The following is a 23269-nucleotide window of genomic DNA, read 5'->3' as shown; positions in this document are numbered from 1 at the left end:
AAGCATTATTATTGTCATAATTATTACAGTAATTAACAATTTTAGAATTTCAATCAATGAAAATTAAGATTTTCTTTTCACTCTTATTTTTAAAGAAGCTAACACAACTTTCTTGCCAACTTACTTTCTTTTCTCCCTCTCCATTGTAGTTTAAGAAAAAATGTTTGTGAAATTATTTTTACTAGACTAATTCTGTAGCTTTTGGGTCTTTGGTTCCTTTATTCATAAAAAAAAAAGGTAAGTATTTCGATAAGAAATCACGTAATAGCGAGTTAGTTTTCCTATGATATTACTAATGGTTTAATTATAAAATTTTTACAAAAGATTAAATAAGAAAAATAAGAAATCAGACGACGCCGTCTGTGGGGATCGAACCCACGACCACGTGGTTAAAAGCCACGCGCTCTACCACTGAGCTAAGACGGCTTTGTTAATTATGTCACCATATATTTTATTTTCACTAATTCTTTATACGTTTACTTTAGGTACTCGTAACTATTATAATTAATTGAAAATGTTAATCTCAATTATTGTGACTGAGTTTGAGCAACTAAATAGTTTAAATAATTTTATAACTTTAATACAAAGAATATATATATTTTTAATATAATTTTTTTTACTTTTAGATACTTAAAATAATTAATACATTTAATCTATTTTGATTTTATAGTTTTATAAATAATCTGGCATTTTAACGGGAAAGTAGATCAGCAGTGCTGGATTCAAATTTGTACTAATTTACAAACAAAATAGCGTACATGGACTTTGAAAGTTGGGCTGATCCAATTATTTTGATAGCAACATCGTAACGTATATTCATCTTTTTTGGTTTTGTCAATGTTGAGTTGATCCAATTAACTTACATTCATCTGAATGATCTGACAAATTTTTTGGGCTTTAAAAAAATAAAAGGAGTAATAACCCATTTTAACCACAGTGCTATTGCCTCAAAAATAATATTTACTTCATAAAAACTATTTTCTTTTGTATTTACTTCATGAAAAGAAAAAGTTATTTTGCTTTTTAAAGTCCTTGTAAAATCATGATAGAATGTGGGGCCTTTTCTGCAAAAAATTAATTACTCAAAATAAATTAATTTTATTTACTAAATAAGTACAATTTTTTATTTATTTTGATAATTTTAATAATAAATAAAATATTCATCGTAGCCAATAACCGAATTTACCTATATTAGGGTTGGACTAACCCTATATGGCAAAAAATAATAATAATTAGACCATGGGAGATTATAGTTTTTGCTGGTATATACGTATAGTCTAAGATAATGGCCGTTTACAGATGAGAAAATAAAAACAAATATTTAATATTTAAATAAGTTAAAATGAAAGAAAAATGATAAAAAAAAAATTAGCTTGCTGGAATGAGTAAAATTTTTTGAGTCATTTTAAAAATATTCATAAACATTTAAATTTTATTTATTTATTTAAAAATATTATAATATTTTTTAATTAAAAATGTTTTTGTATTTTATATTATTTTAATATATATTTCCTTCTCTCCTTTCCATTTTCATACCATCCAAGAACACCATAAGATAGCAAATTATCTTGAGAAAAAAAATTGAAAATACATACAATCACTCAACAACACCAATAGTAAGAGCAAAACGATGCATATATAATTACAAATTCAAACAGTGAAGTTACAAATTAAATAAGTGGATGTAAGCCAAGCCTATATACTTTTAGGAACATAGCCATTAACATGATAAGCGGAACTTCTCAATAATCTTCCTCAAGGACATACAAGATTTTTTAGATTTTGGATGATTATTTGCTAGATAATTGGTTTCCGGCTGAATAGACGGTGGTGAAAAACCACGGGCACTTGGTGAAAGCCGCGGAGAGTGGTGGTGCGTTGAATGCACAGGCCAGTGATGATGACGTGAACAACCAGATGAGCATCTACCTTCATAGTGGGCACTAGGTTCATGTTCATTAAAGGGAAGAGCATTTTGTGCCATGTTATGCCACGAGTTGTAAGGACCATACAATTGATAAAGGTAATTTCTATAAGGATATCTTACATTAGAAAATGGACCATGATCAATCAAATTAATATTTTGGCCACTTCCAGGGTCTTGGATTTGGTTTTGTTCAGCTCTTGTAATTAAAACCATAGCTAATCCATTCAATTTTGGCATGTTTGTCACTCTTCTTTAGCTTCGTCAAAATTAATTGCGGATCTGCCTTATTTTACATATATGAACCCAAGGGGTGCATTAATCTCCTAACACAGGTCTAGCAAAGAAAGAAACATCATGAGAAATGGGAGAATCTGTATAATCTATTGCAAATGTTACAGAAAGGTTAAGGAATAAGGGGGGGAAAAATAAGGTAAAATGTTATGATGAATAATGCTAATCGAGCACAAAAGAAAATGAATTTTTGGATATTCTAAATGCGAAAAATCAGTGAGTAAAGGAATTTTCTTTGATATAGCATAGAAACTGGAATGCAATTAAGGTGTATTTTATTCCACGTTATTTCATTTTCCCTTCTATAATTTCAGTAATAAATTGGATAACACAGAGAAAAAGATATGACAACTTTTAGAGGTTATAGAAAATGACACAACTCTAATATAATATAAAAACTAATATAAAATTAACATAAAATACAATCTTACACGTCGAAAGAGAGAATCATGAGCTGAAATACCTTCAAATCTACCCAAAACTTTAGTCACAGAAAATTCCCATCAGTCTGAAGTATGGATTCTTAACAAACAGTCCTTGAAAAAGGGAGAAAAAGGATTTGAATAAAACACGGTAATTTCAACAGAACTAATTTAATTAATTAAAAGACTTGCAACAATGAAAGACGAGTGTATATATCTATGCTAATTAATTCATAAAATAACATTGAAAAAGCTATGATGATGAAAACCATGCCTTGCACAAGGTCTGAGATCTGAAAGTTGAGAAAATGAATAAGGGAAAGAGTTTCTATAACAAAATGATAAGTGTAAGCGTTGTAAGAAATTGCGAATTTAAAAGGGTTACTTTATGAGCAAATCATCATTAATAATTTAATATCCGCTCCAAAAACTTATTTCTTTTCAAATACATAATCCATTCATCAAAACAAATTAAGAATTAATGGGAGAGCGATGAAATGACGAATCAGGATATTATATTTAAAGCACTCACCATTTCATTTCATAAACTATTAGATACGTTAGGATCAAAGAAGAAAATGAAGGTAAGAGCCACCAGAGTTTTAGTTTCCTTGGCTTCGAATTTGAAATGTTACAATACAAATATAATTTTTGGATCCCATGCCCTAGTTTGAAATTCAAATATTTGATTAATTGGTTTTGATTACAGTGATTGTTATCAACAGTGATCACCATTTTGGGTTGCGCAAATCAACTACGTATTAATTAACAAAAATTATTTATAGTAATTTAATAACATAAGGATTAATTTGTCAGATTAAAAGTCAAAATTTATTGAAGTGTTTACTTTTGAATACAGGCATTTAGAACGGAAATTCTTACCTTTTCTTTTTCATTTCCCCTTTTTTTATGTCAATCCTTCTCTATAAGCTAGTGATGTTTATGAACTGATATTTCTGTAAAAATTTGTGACAACTTTCCTCTAGGTTGTATATATCTTTTTAAGTTTAATTAGTTATAATAAAGATTTGTATTAAAGCAATTAATTTTGGTTTAACTTTTTCCATTAGAATCAAATTAAACTGATTCATCTATATTCTTAATCAATTTTTTAATGTTTTTATTTTGAATAAATTTAAAATACAAAACATTATTTTAATTTTTTAATTAAATATAAAAACTAATAAAATAAAAATATTAACTAAAAGTGCAATACTGCTCACAATCCAAAATTTTTTAAAAAGTATTTCAAAACTAAGTAAGCTATAACATGTATGTGTATAGATGCATGTGTGTTCATACATGTGCACGAGCATGTAAAATTATATTTATACCCTTTTTTATACAGTATTTTTTTTAAAAAGATTAATGTGATAAGAACTTTAGATTAGTGTATAATTCCCATTAAAGTATAAAATAAAATAAAAATTATTAATTAAAAAATCAACGATTGATACAACAATTAAATACGTGTATCAGTAAAATAAACTGTAAATTATTATTAAAATCTCAAGCATTAGTTTTAAAACAATGGTTATTACTCCTGTATGGTTTAAAGCAAATCCTGTATTTAAAAATAATAAAATTCAAAAAATTAATATGCAATCAAAAAATTTTGTAAATACCAATTAATCATGGTTTTGTATTTAATTTACTTCAAATTTTATTAAAAAAAGTCATTCAAATAAAACATAAAATAATATACAATTTGTTTTTATTTGAAGATAATATAAAAACTAAATTGAACTGAAATTTTAGAGTTCTGTTTGGATAATTTCTTTATTTTTAAAATTTTATTTATTGTTATATAATTTTAATTTTAACTTAGACTAGGTAGTAGTCGAAAAATTTGAATGAGTTTATTAGAAAAATGAAAAAATAGATAAAAAAAAGTTGATTAAAAAGATAAAATTATGAAAAAAATACAAATTTATTAATTGAGAAAAAATATGTTCAATGAAAAAAAAATAATGTAAAGAAAATAAAAGCATTGCATCATATACTTATACAACATTATGATAAGATTGATTAAAAGTTAATTTTTATATAAAATATGATAAATATATTATAAATGGGCCGGGGTTTAACCGTATCCAATTTAGTTTAAACAATGAAAGATGAAAACAATTTTTTAACTTTTGATTTGATTGATTTTTGGTTTCTTAAATTTTGAATTTGTTTAATAAATTAAGAATAATTAAATTAAATTTTGAACAATTCTATTAGTTAAGTTTGGGATCTGTTGCGATCTGGAATTAAAAATATTGTGATTACTATGGATGAAGAAATCAATGGGTGATGTAAATATATTTAAAGTGATATTCTTAAATGGAATTGGCAAAAACATGATATGCATGGAATTTCCCTTTCATCAACTTACATTGGAGCTGAAGGTAATAATACATTTCACTCAATTCAAATTAGGCCGTTTCACGTTTAACTTATTGAAAAATAATGGGATGCTAAATTAAACGCATACCCAAATTGTCTAGTGAAGCTATATGAGATGGGACCAAATTTATTGGGTGATTTAGCCAATCATAGAGCTTTGATCTTTGTTTTGATGAACTTGTCTTGTCAAGATAAACGAGAAGGGACCCATTTCTTGAGAGATTTAGCCAATCATGCAACCCTCATCTTTCTTTTGGGACCCATTTGCTGTCCTTGGTTTAGATATAAAATCGTGTTATTAGCCCTATCTCATATGCATCTTTTTTATCTTTTTCAATTTTCGGCCATTCAAGAGACACAGATTTAAACCGTCAAATGTCTATCATAGTAAAAGCGTATCACAACTCCATCGTCAAAAGCCTAAGCAAGCCTTGCCCATCAAAACCCACCCAAAAAAATCTGCAGTTCACGAGACCAAACAGTGTCATTCTGCCATTCATCTTTATTACATCCCACAACACATGTAAATCAAACCAAATGGGTTTCTTGTCGTTCAAATTCTCAGACCATAAACATAGCCACTGCCTCTGTGGTAGGTAGACTCATAGCATGTGTCGTTCTTACAACAATTTTTATTAGATCTCACGTATATTTATCAACGTGCATGTTTATCAAAAATATTATATTCATATAAAGGGCTTTTATATAAAAGTTTATGGACATTTTCAGAAAATGAACGTGTTTAAATTGTTAAAAACACGTTTGAAACGTAAGTTTATAATTTATGTAAAAACAGATTTTTTTACTATTATTTTGGTATAATTGTAATAAATAATTTTTTATAAATTTTGAAACTAATTTATAAAGAAAATATTTTAAGTAACTTTTAGCTTATTGAAAGTAAACTTCTAGGAAGTAAACAATCGAGCTAATCTCCTGTTTTTGCATCATTTCTAATTAAGCACTTAAACTCAAGATAGTAATCACCTAAAAAAGCTAACAAAATCAGACTAAAGTACGAAAAGAACCCCAAACACACGAAAAGACAATTAGCTCTTAATCTAAACTGAGCATATCATATATGCTTTTCAACAAAAACTAAATCATTTTATGCTCAAATTGAGAATGACAACATTATTAACTACAAGAACTCTCCCAGTCTTCGGATTTGTTTCACATACACTTCATATATAAAATAACAGATATCCTTCATGTAAAATAATCTTATTCAAGTAAAAAAAAATTATAATATGATAAAAAAATAATAACTTTATATATAACATTTGAATTCAAAACTTTATTAAAAATAAATAAATGTATATTCCCTTAGTCAATTAATCATGGGTTAATATGCGCTGAAGACCCTTCAATATTTAAGAAGAATTACATGAACTGCGAAGTGCATTCCTTCGAAATTTAAAAGCCTACTAATCGTCACACAGTTAATTAACATTTATTTATATACTTTCAATTACTAAAGTCATTGTCTATGAAGAAAATATCCATCATTGATTATTAAAAATCTGTACGGAAGAGTCCATCAATAATTTATAACTTGTTTATGTTGTTTTTAGTTTTTTTTAAAAAGTTTGTTGATATATAATTTATTAAAATAAGTTTTTTAAAATTTATTTTTAAATTTATGGCCTAAATAATTATTTAAAATATTTAAATAAATAATTATCTAAATATAATGCATAAATATACTTGACTATTACGAATCTTATATGTTGATGTCCTAAGACAGAATAATGAAATATATATTGTTAGATTATCTAAACTTTTTTTATTATAGTTCTTATATTTCAAAAAATTATTATTTTCAGTCTAGTCTTTTCAACTGAAGTAATTCAACTAAATCAATATTATACAGTGTGGATCAAGTTAGTAATAAAAACTAAAAAAAATTGAAGAAATTAAGATAAAAAATTGACTAGTATAAAAGTATATTTAAACATAAGAGATATACATCATGCCCCTTGTTCAAATGAAATGAGTATGACTTGACCAAAGGCTTGGAAAGGGCTCCTCATGATTGCTTATTGAGAGAACCACGGCATAGAAAAGTAACGATGATATAACAGTGGCCTAGAAAGAACAGCAAGATGCATTCCCCCACTTAATCATGTATCATTGTGCGCAGCAGCCTAACCCTCTTGTTCAGTACGAGAATAAGATTAATTTATGATATTACTTTTCTTATCTTATTAAATTAGTATAATTATTATTCTATTATTTTTCTCTCATCTCTCTTATATTTCTTTTTTTTATTAACATAAAGTTATATATAAGATAATAATGTAGCCTGTTGTGTTTAAGTTTAATAAAATTTTGTGAAAACTTAAAATTTAACTTATTTAATTAAATAATTATTCAAAAAAGTTTTATTTTTTTATTAAACAGGTTAGGTCAAATTAAGTTTAAAATAGGTTAAATCATAAATTAAGGATGAATTGTTTAACATATTTTTATTCTTTTTAATTTTTTTTCTCTCTTTCTTATATCTAACATATAACTCGCTTTTTATTTAGTGTAAGAACATCATTGTTCATTGAATGTTAATATCTATATAGCACAAGTTATTGACTTTACTCTAAGCAATGAGTTGGTAAGCATAGTGATCGTTTTCCTTGGCTTTTTCAAGTTGAGTCTCTAGCCAATTCCGCAGACATGTGTCACTTATTTGCATAGAATTTGAGATACATTTGTACAGTTATATTGAAATGGTTGATCTGTTACGTTTGTGTTGACAAATAATTGCAACTTGCACACATGTCCTAAAGATCCATCGTAAGCTATCGTTTCCTTCTCATGCTAATTCTCACTTAAGAGTATTGTTATTAAAAGTCAGTACTTTCTATGTATTTTTTTAAAAAAAATTATTTTAACCTCTTAATATGATGACACCAAAAATTTATTTTATTTTTTATTAAGGTGCTCAAATTATTATAAAAGTAAGGTGATAACTAGTTTTAAAGTTATTTTATGTGTTAATTAACAGAAGTCATCCTTGATAAATAAAGATATTATTGTCAAAAATTAATAAATGCTTTCTTGATGTTTTAAAGAAGCAAATATTTGTTATACAAATAAAAAATATTTAAATAATGATATTTCAAGCAGAGAAAGCACATGTTAATAGTATCTCAAGTATAATTTTACACTTAAAGAGTTGGGTAATTGGTAGTTGAATACAAGGATTTTTTTTTATCTGTCCTAGATTACTTGTATCTTTTATAGGAAATAATTTTGATTCAAATTAGGTAAAATCATTATAAACAACTTTTTTTTTCCAAATACATATATACACACCACATTTATTTAAACTTAGAATGTTAATATTATACTTTTAATAAACTTATGCTTATTTAAAAAATCTAATTAAAGTTTAAAATAAAAAATAATATAAACATTTATAATATGATAAGTAGTAAACTTCAATTACAGTAGTAAATCAGAGATAGAGATTTTAAATAAAAGATATCATAAATTTTGTATAATAAATTTCAGAATATTGAGATGTATAATTATTTTTATATTATCATTATTTTACCTTCATGAAAATCTTAGATTTTCATCCATCTCATGAGAATACATTTTTAGAAAATTTAATAAAAAATTATAGTTGATGATTGAAAATTATAAGTTAAACATATATAGTCGCATAATTTATTATATACATGTACCTACATTTAATTGCAGAATCATTATAACTATTTATTTTAAAGGAATCATATCATAAAATAATAAAAGAATTTTTTAATATTATTTTATTAAATAATTATTTTTTCATATTATATTATTGTTAAATGAAACTACATAGTATAAAGCCAGAAATTTAGTAGCATGGTCTTGAGTTGGCCCTCTATCTTATATATTTTTATTCTTTTTAAATCATATATTATGCACTTATTACATTTATTATTATTTTTTATTTTTAATCTCTCCTTCCTCTCAAAATATATATAGCTCCGAAGGGTGTAAAAATATGATTTTCTTAACAATAATGTCTACGCTTATGTTCACTAAATTCGAAAGAAAAACTCGCATTTCGGTTTATGCATACAAGCTATACATTATATATATATAAACAATTCTCTAAAATGGCATCGAGAGGTTTATTTTACAATATACTGCGAACCACAGTGATTTTGGTCAACCACAAAAACGAATTAATTTTATTTTTAACTAAATACATATTACAATTATACTTTTCGCATTAACCTAAGATGGGGTTTGACAAGTTATTATCAAGACGAAAGGGACCGACTAATCTATCAGTTTGTTAGCAAATGAAAATTACATTTCCTTTATAACTAAAATTTCAACCACTTTTTTACTCCAAGTTCTTAATAAATGCAATGTATGTGATCATTGACTTAGCATTGCATATGTTGATGAAGCTAGGATTCCATTCATATCGTTTTGACTTCTTAACCTGATTTCTTCTTTTAGACCCATTGATTGCCTAGCTAGGATTCATGCTTTCATTTCATGCGCGCTGCCTTTGGAGAAGAATAATTTGAACTACGCACACGAAATGAAAATGATAATAGTTTCTAATCCTAGGTTTTTATTTCCATTAATTTGTTCATTGTTTACTCTGGAAATGGGACTTACCGAAAATGATATAGGCTCAGCTATCACAACTAGGACCAAAATGAAAACTATATGTATTTGCAACACACTTCGATTCCCCTCCTCTTTGATATGATTGATCACCACACTAAAGGTGACAATGGCATGATCATGACCAAAGATATTAGGATGATGGAAATATCAAAAGAGGTATCTTACACAAATATGTAGGGTTGAATAAGTATCTTGTATGAAAAATGCATAATGTTGTAAAATTTTAGGGAATGTCTCTGGTGCGCTTGCTTTCCCTTTGGGTAAGAGCACTTGTTTTTCTTAGCAAAGATTATCGAAATGTTTTCCTTACACGGAAACATGTATGCATTATTAACCTTCGCATATTGGAAGTAGCTTTCGTTAGCAACTTGATGTGGACATTGCAAACCTCAATGGTGGAAAGTACGCATGCACTCTACTTAGAACTCCAAAATAGCGCAATTGGGGCCATCCAAATGGGGCCTTAGTTACCCATTCTGTGCTCACTTACAACTTCGGTTTTGTAAAACGATTATATTAGTTGCTGATACAGGCTTTTCTTTTTTGAGCCAATTTGTTGCGCACCACTCTTTGATATATTTTGGGGCTATGTTATTTTATTACACAAGATATTCAAATTATGCAAATTAGCAAATCCATCATATATTAATGAACACATTACCCTTCTGCAGTACCAAACTAGATATTTCTGTAATCGATTGTTGATATTAGTTTGGGGACTTTACAGTATAAAATATGAATATTTATATTAAAAAATAATAATCAAGTCATCAAATCACACTTCCAAAAAATAAAGTCATGGAATATGAAAACTGTCAAATCAAACGTTGATTTTTCAGATAATTACATGTAACTAATTTTCTATGCCATCTTTCCCTTTTTCTCTATTTTCTTAGTATGTTAAGATTTGAACCGACCTTACAACTGATAGAATTTCACTTTTCCAAAATATGGAAAAATGTAGAATGTGAAAAAACAAAACATGTCCACAGTTGATTTGAAATAAATTAAATCTATAAAATAATTTAATTTAATTTAAATCACCAATGAATATATATATATATATTTTTTTCCTTTTCTATCTCTGTATATATCTCCAACCTTTTCATCGGTGAAGGAACCTCTTGGCAGTGGATCTAAAGGGACAGGTGGAGCTGACAAAGCCATCAACAAGGTGAAGATACGTGTTCAAATCATGACACGTGGCAATGTTGACACCCCTGAGGTACGGAGAATCCCTGCTACAAAGGCGTAACTCCTCCCCAACCTCAGAGTAAGACCACTGTATCTCTTCCACTCGCTTTTGAATCCAATTAGGAATTTTCGCCACGTGGAAGCCCCCATCACTTGCCACGTCATTTTCAATTTTGTCCACGTCATCATCAAACACAAATCCCGGCACCTTTGTTATAACATCATCGGAATTTACTATTCTCAACACTTTTGTTCCTTGTTTCTCAAGCCGCCGGCGGAAGCTTTTGTTGCCTACGCGGGGGCCACCGAACGAAATCACTGTCACGAGCGGTGGCCGGAGAAAACTGTTTTTGATGTCATAAGCCGTGAGAGTGGCCAATGCCGCTCCCAAACTATGTCCCGTGATGGTCAAACTCAACGGTTCTCCATCATAAGTTTGAAGAATGCGACCAATCTCTTCCCTCACCATTGCTTGCAAGCTCATTAACGATGAATTGTCACCAAGTGCTGACGTGTAAAGACTCAAGAACCCACTTTCTACCATGGCTGCATTTTCTTCCACTAGTTCATTTTCCATGTTGCATGGTACATGTGTGAGAGTGGCGCGAAGATTCTCAAGCCATTCCAAGCACGTGGTGGTTCCTCTATATGAGACAACCACGTCCCTTCGACCTAGTCGTTTGATCTCTTCCTTGTTGTCACACACTGCTACATATCCCACGTAGCTTGATTGTGTTGCTACCCAGCTTGGTGCCTTGTCGACCCAACTAGGTAGTTGAATCCCTGAAGTTGCACGAAGGTGTTTGGTTACCTTGTAACCAGTGTTAGGTAAACCGCATCTTTCAAAGAGTGTGCTTTTGGGGAACTTGCATGTGGCATAGTTTGGAGAAGAAGGGTCTAATTCAAAGGATTTGTATGCAGCTTCAACGAAATGCCCATAGCGGAGAATTTCACCTCGAAGGTTTTCATCCAACGGGTCTAATAAACCGTTCCAATTGCTCACTCCTTGGTACTCTTTCCATCTCTTCCCAACTTTCTCCGACAACGATGATGATGGTCTCAATGGGGACAAACGCATCATTTTCTCAATCCTTTTAACGTTGTCATTGAAGCCTTGTGGTTTGGTGGGTTGAATGAGGGTTATGCACTGTGGTCTAATGCTGAAGGTTGATGTGGGTGTGGCGCAAGAAATGAGGGTGGTTGGAGCGTGGTGTAGAGTTCTCATTGCGTTGTTAAAGAGTGGCACGGAGTGATAAGAGACAGAGAGTGAGAACAAGCGAATGTGGTTTTGAGAAGCAATTGTGAGGGAAATTTATAAGTGGAAGATTTTGAGAATAGGAATGGTGCGTAACTCATAACTGCATATACCGTATAGAGTGGGTCGCTTTTATGATGAGTGCAGGTTTGCGTAGAGATAGAAAGTGTGTATATGTGATGGTACGTGGAATTTTTCCTTTTGCTATTTTGTTTTATTGTATCGAGAAAACATTGTAGATCTTCGTTACGTAGAGCCATTTGTGTATGGACACGTTTCCGAAACCTCCAGCTTTGTTGAGTTGAGGAAATTAATGACTACTGTCTCAGCTGGAGATAAAAAATAAAATAAAAATAAGAGGGTGGAGAATTTTGAAAAATTATTGGGTCTAATTTCGAAACTATAAGTAATTTTATAGGTGGCGCAAGTTATTCTTGAATATCTTAAATAAGATTAATAGCTATTATAATATTCGATTGAAATGCTTAATCAAATAAAAGGTTGAAATTTTGAAACACTAATTGTAAGGCAAATTTCATTAGAATACACTAAATTTTCATTTAAAAAAAAAAAAGGCTTTGGCACTAGCGCATAAATCTCTCTACTCTTTCTCTCCCCCTATCCCCCTATTTACTATCGTAGCACTGGGAGTTCTTGTCTTTTACTTGTCTCTTAGCTTTAAAATATCAATCACAATGTCAGTTCAGTTTCCTTCGCACCGCCAAGATCCAGAAGTACAAACAAGAATACAGCTAGTTGCCTATGCACACATGCATACATATATCACTTTATAAGTTAAGTTTGAATTTTAGTTTCTGTATATGACGTTTATTTTTACTTTATACGTGAAAACATTCCTAAATGGCCAAATCATTCCTTGGCCCTCAGCATTCATCATAGCATCGTGATTTAGTTGTTTATTTTTATTATAATTTATACGCGAGCATGACCAAGAGTGTGATTGAGTGAATTACAGGAAATTTTTAAGTACTTTGTTTGTTAAAAAATATCATAACACTTTGAATTTTAATATCTTATTTATATATTAAAATTTATTTGATAAATCTTATGATTAAGGTGGGGATTTTTAATATATTTTTAGCTATTTGTTAAAATCGGTCATTATGATTAATGTTAACAGCACCATTCATTTTAATGTTGGCGCGCGACAAAATCTTAGCCACCAAAGTATAAACAAAGCACATTCGTAATCCATCCATCCTATGTGACTAATAAGAATCTAGTAACTTTGTGTTTTGTAAGTGACATTCATGTTAGATGATTTTTCATCCTCTAAAGTCAACAGATATGCTAAATAAGAAAGTAAGAGTATAATTATCCTTAATTATTTGAATCATAAATTTGTCATCTTTATTAAAACTTAGATGTTAGTAAGCATATATTGAGATACACTAATATATGACATATTGCATTAGAGGGAAATACCAAAGGCTCGTGTCCATAGGGTGTGAGCCACTTCCTTATCGTAGATGCCATATCCCAAATCCAGTACAAATTATATAGAAGCGATATATTTTATAGACACCCTTTGGACAAACTCATCAAACACTTGCATTGACTGAGATTCTATAATTTTAAAAGTTAATGCTGCCTAATTGACAAAAAAAAATAAATCGTGGTCACTTTGACTGACAGCAAAACTTAGATTTGCAAAGGCAAGAAATCTAGGTGACTCTTTGATGGTAATGAACATAAATTTGGGATAAACCAAGTCCTTGTAACTAAACTTGCAAAGATAATTCATATTGGACACATATTGCTTGGAATTCTGATTTTGTTGCATGTGTATCATACGAGAGGTGATTTATTAGAGATTTGCAAGCATAACCAATTAATCACGGACTTTTTTATTTGAGCTTCGGCCGTCGAACCACTTAAATTTTATTATTTTTAAATTTGTTGTCTTTTTGTTAGGGTTTTATTTTATCTATAAATAAGCTCTCTTTGTGAATAGTTGATAGATTTATACGATAATTTCTTTTTATTTTTACTTTTTCTGTGTGAGTCAAGGAGTAGTCATCCTAAGGTGTAGCTTGTCAAGGAAAATACCGTTTAAATTACAATTTCACATCAATCTAAGTTAAGTAAAAGAATACTCATAAGTTTATTGTAGGAGAGTACTTTATCAAAAGAGAGTACCTTTGGTAAAGTACCTTTAGGTTTACATCAATCTAGTTCTATATTAATGTAAATTGAGTCGAGAGTACTTTCATGCTTTGCGTTTATTTCATGAGTACCGTACTAAAGAAAGTACTTTTTGAATGACGGTTCTACGTCAATGTATCTACTAAAATAAAAAGGAAAAAGGAAAAAAATAGTAAATATAATACATAATATGATACAATGAAACAAAAAAATATTAAATAATCATTAAGAATACTATATTATCTTATTATTTTATAAAGGGGATCCGTTTTATCTTTGATAGTAAGAAATTTTAGGTCAGAAGGCTACAAAAGATACACGTTAGTGTACTAGTGTTTATTTATTCTTGTTTAACACGAAACTTTATAAGGAGTGTAGCAATTAATATCTTGAGAAAATTAGCATTAAATAGGAGCACTTTATGCCCAACATATTATGGTCCACTCCCTTTTCTCATTAAGAGCTTCTTAATGTTGGAAATCAGGAACCGTCGAAAAGCTTGGAATTATTGAAGTTGGTAGGTCATCATACTATAAATAAATACCCTGCATCTATTCTTAGCATCAGATCTCAACTGGCACAATAAGATATAATAATGGATTGTTCGGTTGCTAAGTTTATATATGAACCCTCCCTTTTAATTACTTTGTAAAATTATTTTTTTCTCTTTAAAATATTATAATGGTAATTGTATTGTATTTTTTAAAATAAGATATGTATGAAATTTAAATGTGTGGCTCGTATGAACTCACTAATTTACTGTGAGTTAGATATGGCTGCAGCGTCCTTGCGTAGAGGACAACCGTCCCAAGTCTTGCCAAATTCAAAAGTGTTGGGGTACCCAATCCAGTATTGAAAGCCGCATGATTTTTGTCAGATCGATCTTTTGATCCCACAATATTCTAAAATGGAATTTCTACATTTTTGCGATTGATATGGGCCACGTAATATATAAACAACTGTCAACTAATGTCCTTATAGTATTAATCTAGTTTAACATTATTTTAATAAAATAATTATTTTAATTTTTTACTCAATACACAACAACTAAATTACTTTAAAATGTTTAAGGCAGTTCGTTTGTATTTATTAAATGAAAATATCATATACTAAAAATTTAGTAAGACATTAATTTTTGTAAGGCTTTATTACATTCTTAGTCATTGAGTTTTAATTTATATTATAATTTTTATTTTTATATTTAATTTTCATAATATTTTAATTGTTCACACTATACCTCTTATTCTATAATTTTGTTCAATAATCAACAAAAACATGACAAAAATAGGAAATATCATTGGTTTGTATAAATTTTTAAAAAATATATTTAAATAAAATATATTTTATTATATTTTATACAAGTATATTTATTATTTTTATTATATATATACTAACTTAAATAAATCAATAATGTTACATTTTTATATTTTTTATTAAATATCAGATAAAATGGGAGTAAAGAACTTAATTTGAATAATTAAAAATTAAATATAAAAAAAATAAGAGAGACTGTAGTAAAGTATGAATATCACAATTAAACCAATTGTTAACTTTGTAGTTGATGTTACCGGGGCATAATATATATTAGTGAAGTGCATTTAATTTATAACATTATATTATCCAAGGGCACTAACATAACATATTTGTTAATTGAACAGTAGTCATTAATGTGCTTAATTTATAATAAAAAGCCATTAAAAAAATATTTGTTAGCTGCCTTTATTGACAAAAGTGGAAGAATGTATTTAATTGAGACTGCTAATTTAGAAAATACGCGTAAGGATTGATTTTATAATTTTGATAAGTTTATTTATATGTTTTTTATATAATGTATCAAAATATTTGTTTAATATATTATATGAAAAATCTGTGCCATCATGAAAAAATAAAAATATTTTAAATAAATATATAATCAAACTATTTATTCAAACACATTTTTAAAATATTAATTATAAAGTGTTAAATACATGATAAAAATAATTTTTATGTTAAAATCCGTGTTACAATAAGAAAAGTTAATTAGGATTTATTTTGTTGGGCAAACACTAATTAATATTTAATTTTATGCACAAAAAGTGATTCAATGGTTTCACTGGTATATATCCATCAAAGCATGAATATTTTGCACATGCATTACAAGAGCAATGAGACTACGATGATGGAAAGTGGAATGAAATTGTTGGAATAAATAAAAAATAAAAAAAAATACTAAAGAAGTATATGAAAACATGGAGTGCATGTAATTTCCCTTTTCTCAACATATAATTGGTGGTCTTATGAGATTTCATTTCATTCGCCTCCAATTAGGCCTTTTCACGTTTTATTGATTGTGCCAAACCCACACCCAAATAATAATACATCTTGTCCTCTCTACACTGCCTATACATAGAAACTCATCTCTTTTTACTATGCCATATGCATTCTTTTTTCCCTTTTCAATTTATTTATCCAAATATTTCATATCAAATTGAATTTTCTTGTTTTTGGCTGTGTCAATTTGGAAAACTATTTGTATTAAATTATTTTTAATGATACCAGACTATCTATCTTTCAAATTTTGTATTGTTCATAAAATCTTTATGTGAGAATATATAATAAAAAATTGTATCTAACTGTCAATTGCCAAAAATGGTAAATACATTGAGATGTAAAGACGAAGCAAAAAAAATAAGTTATCCTTAAAATGGCAACACTTTTGAAAAGGAGAGTAATTTTACATAAAACATACCTTTCTAGAGTGTGGAATAAAATATACATATTAAAGGTTGATTATTATAATGGTTTATTGAAAAAATATGGTTGTTAAATTTATAAAATAGAAATGTCTTGATAAAAATTAAAGCAAAAATATTATACCCTTTTGCAATCCAGTCATTGGTCTATGTTATAAAAAAAATTAATCTTTAATACAATTGTTATAATCATCAAAATTATAATAAAAATATTTATTAAAAAAAGTTTCAAGTTGATTTTTTTTTTTTGTATTAAAAAGTTATATTGAATCACTGTAAAAGTTATAATCATCAACCATTTGTTTGTGAGTAACTTCCCTTTTCTATTTTCTTTTAGAGTTAGTTTAAAAATAAATAAATAATGCATGGTAAATTCGGCTCGAAATCTGATATAGGGTTCAACAGAGTTGAAGAATTAATTCAATTCCTCTGACTAGAACAAATAAAAGATGGGAGTGAAATGGTTGCGGCAGTTTACAATATCATATAACATACTTAAATGAAAATAGAAATATTGTACTGGAATTTTAAATATAATTGTAAAAATATTGTATTGATTCATCAAATTGTTTCATGATTTGATTTTAAATTATTAATACTTTTCTTTTCCTTTTTCTTTTGAGATCGTAAAAAATGGCATGAAAGAATTTTGAATAATTTAAAATAATTGTACACATGATTTAATGAAGGCTATAATATGCACATTTTAAGTTTATTTGAAAAATTGAAATAAGAGAAAAACAGTTTGAGAAATAAAAGAATTAAGGAAAAAAATAGGAAGAAAGGTTAAACTCTTTTTTATATATATATAATTTTTTAAAAATAATTAAAATGAGATAATTTAAACAATTAATACAAAAATAATAGTTTTAGCAAAAAACCATCAAATCACTTTCTCTTATTTTTAAAAGTTATCAAATAAAGAAATTTCTCTTAAAAGCTTTTCCTTCTCCACCTCTTTTCTTTTAGATTTAACTTGCAAAGAAAGTTATCAAATTGAATCATTCTCTATTAGTAAAATATTCTATAACCAAAATTAAATAATATAAATATTATGGGTTTTTATTTTATATGGTATTCAAAGAAAATAATCCCTTAATTAGGTAAAACTTAAAATGAGTCAATAAGAAATTTTTAAGGATTTATAAAAATTTATCTCATATTTAAAAAAATTTTAACAAAAATTATTATCAAATAAATATTTTTTCACTCTTTTCTTTCTTAAATTTAACTCATGAATAAAGTCTAAATTAATACCCAAATATATTATTAATATATATATATATATATATATATAATTAATCGAAAGTAACTTGCATATAAAGTTATAATTCAAGAAAAAATAAACATTGAAATTTTTTTAAAAAAGTATCAACAACAAAGTAAAAGTTAAAATTTAATATATATATATATATATATATATATATATATATATATATATATATATGTATTAACGATTTTAACATTCCGATAAAATATTAGATATATATTATTAGTACATCAAATAGCATAATGTATTATACTATTAATGTAAAGTAATAATTCCCATTCTAATAACTTCATTTTTATTGAATACAATATATATTAACAAAAATAATTCTAATTATATATATATATATATATATATATATATATATATATTTTGCAATGTTTAAGATCTCAAGGATTAAAAAAAATCAATCTTATAATTATTATTTCATTTACTCTAACACTTATAAATTTGATAATTGATCTTGCGTCATATAAATGGTTATGGCCAAGCAATTAAAAGATTTGTTTGTGATTTTATCCCTAATAAATATGTGAATTAAAGACTATAATTTCTTAGTTAAAGATGATAATTTTTTTTGTAATCACTTAATATTTACGGAATAATTGTTCTTTATTGTAAATTATAAATCATGATATCACTATTATAAAGTGAATTATCCTGGTGTATTTGATAAAACACAATAATAAAATTCTCTTGTTTTAGTTCTCATGTATTTGACATAAGTTGAAATTTATTTTATTTTATTTGAGCTATCAAGAAAATAAAAAATTAAATTATCTCTATGCGAATAACCGGTACAAATATAATATTTCAAAATTAATATAATATTAATAATAGAAGTCCAAAACTTGAGACAACCAATGTTGTACATGTAAAGGGAAAAACACCAAACCTTATGTACATTACTCTCACTACTAAAAAGTCTGTTTATACAGACAGATTTACAGACAGATTTTTAGAGTATTATAGACGATTTTTTCTATTACAAACGGATTTTTCCGTCTGTGATTTACAGACAGATTTTTCCGAGTTACAGACAGATTTTACCGTCTGTAAGTTACAGACAGATTTTTCCGTCTGTAAGTTACAGATGAATTTTTCTGTCTGTAATCCGTCGGTGATATATTTTGCTAATATTGATATTTTTTTATTTATATAGATAGTTATTTCCTGCTGTTCTTGATTATCACAATTTATAAACAAAATAGAAACTATAGATTCGGCATCTAAACATTTCAAAATGATTTATAAAATTTAAATGTTATTACAAAGGAAGACAAAAAAGCATCTAAATAAATACATTTAAATATAAAATACAAGTCTTCATCAGGAATAATCTGTATGGTCATAATCCGAAAGAGCATAATCATCAGTAGAAAAGGAGTCAGTAGAGGAATGATGCATGGAGGTGAAAACCGGTGGTGCTGGAGCTGGTGGAGGAGGAGGAAGAGGTGTGGAGCTGCTTGCTCTCATGAGCTCAAAATAAGCATGCATCTGCTGCATTTGCATATGCTGTTGCGTCATTTGCTGCTGGACCTCCCTTTGCATTCTCGACGCCACCTTCTTCTCTATCTTTTTCTCCATTTTCTTTGCCCACTTCTTCTTCCATGCACTTTCTTTGCTCTTCCACATCTCCTCATTCTGCTTCTGGAGTTCTTCATTGAGGGCATGGACTTGAGTGCGGATCATGTCCTCCACATCCTCAGGTGCAAGAGAAGGGGCATCTCCAGTGACAGATGCAGGGGACATGGAGTCTGCAAAGCAGCCCCCCATGCCATAAATGTGACCTTTATAAAGGCCAACAAGAATATGGTTTATTAAATTGATTGTTTGGAGTGAACCCATCAGCACATAACCCTAACCTTACATTTCTAGGATCGGATGCAAACTCAGGATATACTTGATCAAAATGTTGCCAAGCCTGACCATGAGATGGATGAGTCATTATCCCATCACTCCTTTTATTTTCAGCATGCCATGTCATGTAAGGAGCTGAACTCATTGACGCATACAACCTTTTTAGCCTAGGAATCAAAGGCAAATAATGCATTCTACTTTGCGGTACATCTTTATGTTTACCACTTCTACCACCTCTTCTTGGTTTAAACCTAGGCTCTCCACAGAATTTGCAATTGGTCAAAACAGCATCATCTTTGTAATACAGCATGCAGCCTTTCAAACAACAATCAATTTTGACTTATTTTAATCCAAGTTTGGAAACTAATTTTTTGGCTTGGTAAAAGTCCTTTGGGATGGAGTCAGGTTCGGGACTAAGCTCACTAATTAATGTAGCCCATTGATCAAATGAACTCTGACTTTGATTGCCTTCTGACTTTATGCTTAATATTCTTATTGCTAAAGATAACTCTGAATGCACACACTCATCCCATAAAGGCTTGTTTGCTGCTTCTAAAACATTATAAAACTTTGCAGCCTCTCCATTAGGTTCTTCTTCAGCTTCAAAATTATGAAAAATTCCAAATTGAGGACCAACAGCATCATAAACCATTTCTTGATAACGACTATTGCTTTCTTCCCAACTTACATTACCTACATGACCACCTGATTGTAATATATTTGAATTACCTACTTGATTTTCTAAATTAACTTCTTCCCCATGCTCAGTCCATATCCAATAATCATGTTTAAATCCAAACTTATATAAATCATATCTAATTGAATCAATATCCAAAAACTTTCTACACTTGCACTTAGAACATAGACACCTAACGACCTGATTGGTGATGAATTGATGCGAATTACAATTGACGCGTATAAATTCCTCTACACCCTCAAAGAATTCAGGTTTTATCCCCCCCGACTTGGGTGCAACCTATCATACATCCACTGACGATTTCTGAGAAACATCTTCCTCAACAACTATATAAACCTAATACAAATATACAATGTGGTATCAACCTTCTAAAATACATTACAGAAAATTTTAATATAAATTTTGGCAGAATCTCCCCTAATACATGTTAATTTCCTTACATTTGTTTACCATTTTTTTACAAAAATGAAAATTTCACCTAAAATCAACTAATAAATTATATAACAATAAATTATTCGATACATCAAACAAAAACACATCACAATCCTAAACCGTTCTAGAGCACATCCCCTTGTAACTCCACAACATGCATATTCTACAAACTCCACAAACACAAACAATCCCACAGCACACAATAATCAGGTTCGGAGAAGGACCTCTACACCCTTCCCCCCAGTCATACAATCTCCAATCCTACAACTCTATCTTAGAAAGTTTAAGTCTCTAAAAAACATAAAAAATTAAAAAACTAAACCGATTAAAAGTTAGAGTATCGTACCAGGAATACAATGATGCAAAAAAACTTTCAAATGGTTGCTCCAATCACTCGCAATGGCTAAAACACTGAGCTCTTAGAGAGAGAGAGGGGGGAGCGAGAGAGAGAGAGGGGGTTCTGATAATGGGGGAGGGGAAGAAGAGACGCGGTTTTTATGGGTTTCAGTCATTACAGACGGAAAAATTCGTCTGTAATGAGTTTAATGAAACGGTGCGTTTAAGGTGGCACATTACAGACGGATTTTTCCGTCTGTAAATGCGTCAATCCCATTTACAGACGGAAAAATCCGTCTGTAATTTATCACCTGAAAGGTCGGCTAAAACAGCCACATTTACAGACGGGAAAATTCGTCTGTAATTTCCTGCTATAATATTTCCTCTTATTTTCAAATTACAGATGGAAAAATCCGTCTGTAATTTCTGTCTATAACATTTGGTGCCAAAAGGTGGGCTAAATACAGACTGATTTACAGACGGATGTTTCAGAAAAAAAAAAAAAATTATTCCACAAATCTATCTGTAAATCCGTCTGTAAAATCTGTCTATATTAAGCACTTTTTTAGTAGTGTCTCTCAAAATTACATACAAAACTTCCTTACTCAAACCTTGTTTAACTTAAGTGTTAGAGTACTTTCTTACAACAACACTTCCATCATCCGTTAAATCACCTTATTGTACAAGACATTCGAGCATCATATTTATGTTTAAGGAATACTCTCTACCTAAAAACCGAACAATATAGTCAATATTATTTTTAATAACAAATTAAATTTATAAAAATATTAATATTATTCCAACTCTTACATAAAAGTGTAAAGTAAAAGAAAAGAAAGAAAATTTAACTATTTTTAATTTAAATTTAAATATTTTAATAATATAATTAACATTAAATTAAAAAAAAACTCAGTTTTTTAATTTAGATATTTCTTTCAACTCAGGGAAATAAATCCATATATAAGTACACTTTACTTTCCGACAAATTGATAAATGCAAGTATCGATAGTGAATAGATATATATCGTCAAAACATTGGAAAGTACAAGTATCAATAGTCAACAGATATATATTAAGCATGCAACTGTTAAAGATGTGTATTTCGTTCTTTAAGATGATTGATGCTCCTTTGCCGAATTCTTCAACAGTATTCAAGTGCGTAGTACAACGTTAAAATGTCACCATTAAAAGTAGGTACATATATGAGCTTTGTTTCACGCGTTAGCTCGTAAAAGTATAGATTTTAATTTAAAATTATACTGCCCATTTAATTATGAGTTTATGTAAGTTAGTTCACATAAATTACGGGTTAAGTTCATGCAAATCAATATGATAACCTGTAAAAGCTTAAAATTTAAATTTTTAAAAATTATTGTTAAATTATTTTAAAATAAGAAAAAAAAAACTAATTAAAAGTGTACAGTTCCGGTACCATTTTAAGGCAAGCTAATACAAGCTATAGCTGCCACCTAAGATATAAATGAACTAATTGAGCTCATCCTATAATCTTCTATGCACGATGTAAAATATGACTCTTCTATATATCCACGTATTTTTATCATACCCGTAGTCTTCAGGATTTTGTTTTCCTTTTATACCATTGCAATTAAGTTCTTTTCCTAGACCAGAACACATTTGTTTCCCAATTTGTTTACCAATTTTTTA

General features: G+C 28.5%; 1 protein-coding gene and 1 non-coding gene across 2 annotated transcripts; both read right to left on the bottom strand.

Moving 5' to 3' along the window:
• Nucleotides 1-354: 354 nt before the first annotated feature.
• TRNAK-UUU lies at nucleotides 355-426 on the bottom strand. The gene has a single exon. It is a non-coding gene; the product is annotated as a tRNA-Lys (tRNA).
• A 10342-nt stretch (nucleotides 427-10768) lies between these two features.
• Nucleotides 10769-12082, bottom strand: LOC113862511 (phospholipase A(1) DAD1, chloroplastic-like). Its single transcript, XM_027495592.1, has one exon. It carries the CDS (start codon nucleotides 12080-12082, stop codon nucleotides 10769-10771), a length of 1314 nt encoding a protein of 437 aa, XP_027351393.1.
• Nucleotides 12083-23269: the final 11187 nt, after the last annotated feature.

The sequence above is a fragment of the Abrus precatorius genome, unplaced genomic scaffold (assembly GCF_003935025.1).
Source record: "Abrus precatorius isolate BTA unplaced genomic scaffold, Abrus_2018 Scaffold3, whole genome shotgun sequence".
Classification (NCBI taxonomy): domain Eukaryota; kingdom Viridiplantae; phylum Streptophyta; class Magnoliopsida; order Fabales; family Fabaceae; genus Abrus; species Abrus precatorius.
Note: the sequence above shows the minus strand (reverse complement) of the source record. Positions and strands in the feature narration are given on the sequence as shown.

What these genes read in the sequence shown, in the direction of transcription:
- LOC113862511 (XM_027495592.1), bottom strand. Translation starts at nt 12,082, where the DNA reads ATGAGAACTCTACACCACGCTCCAACCACCCTCATTTCTTGCGCCACA.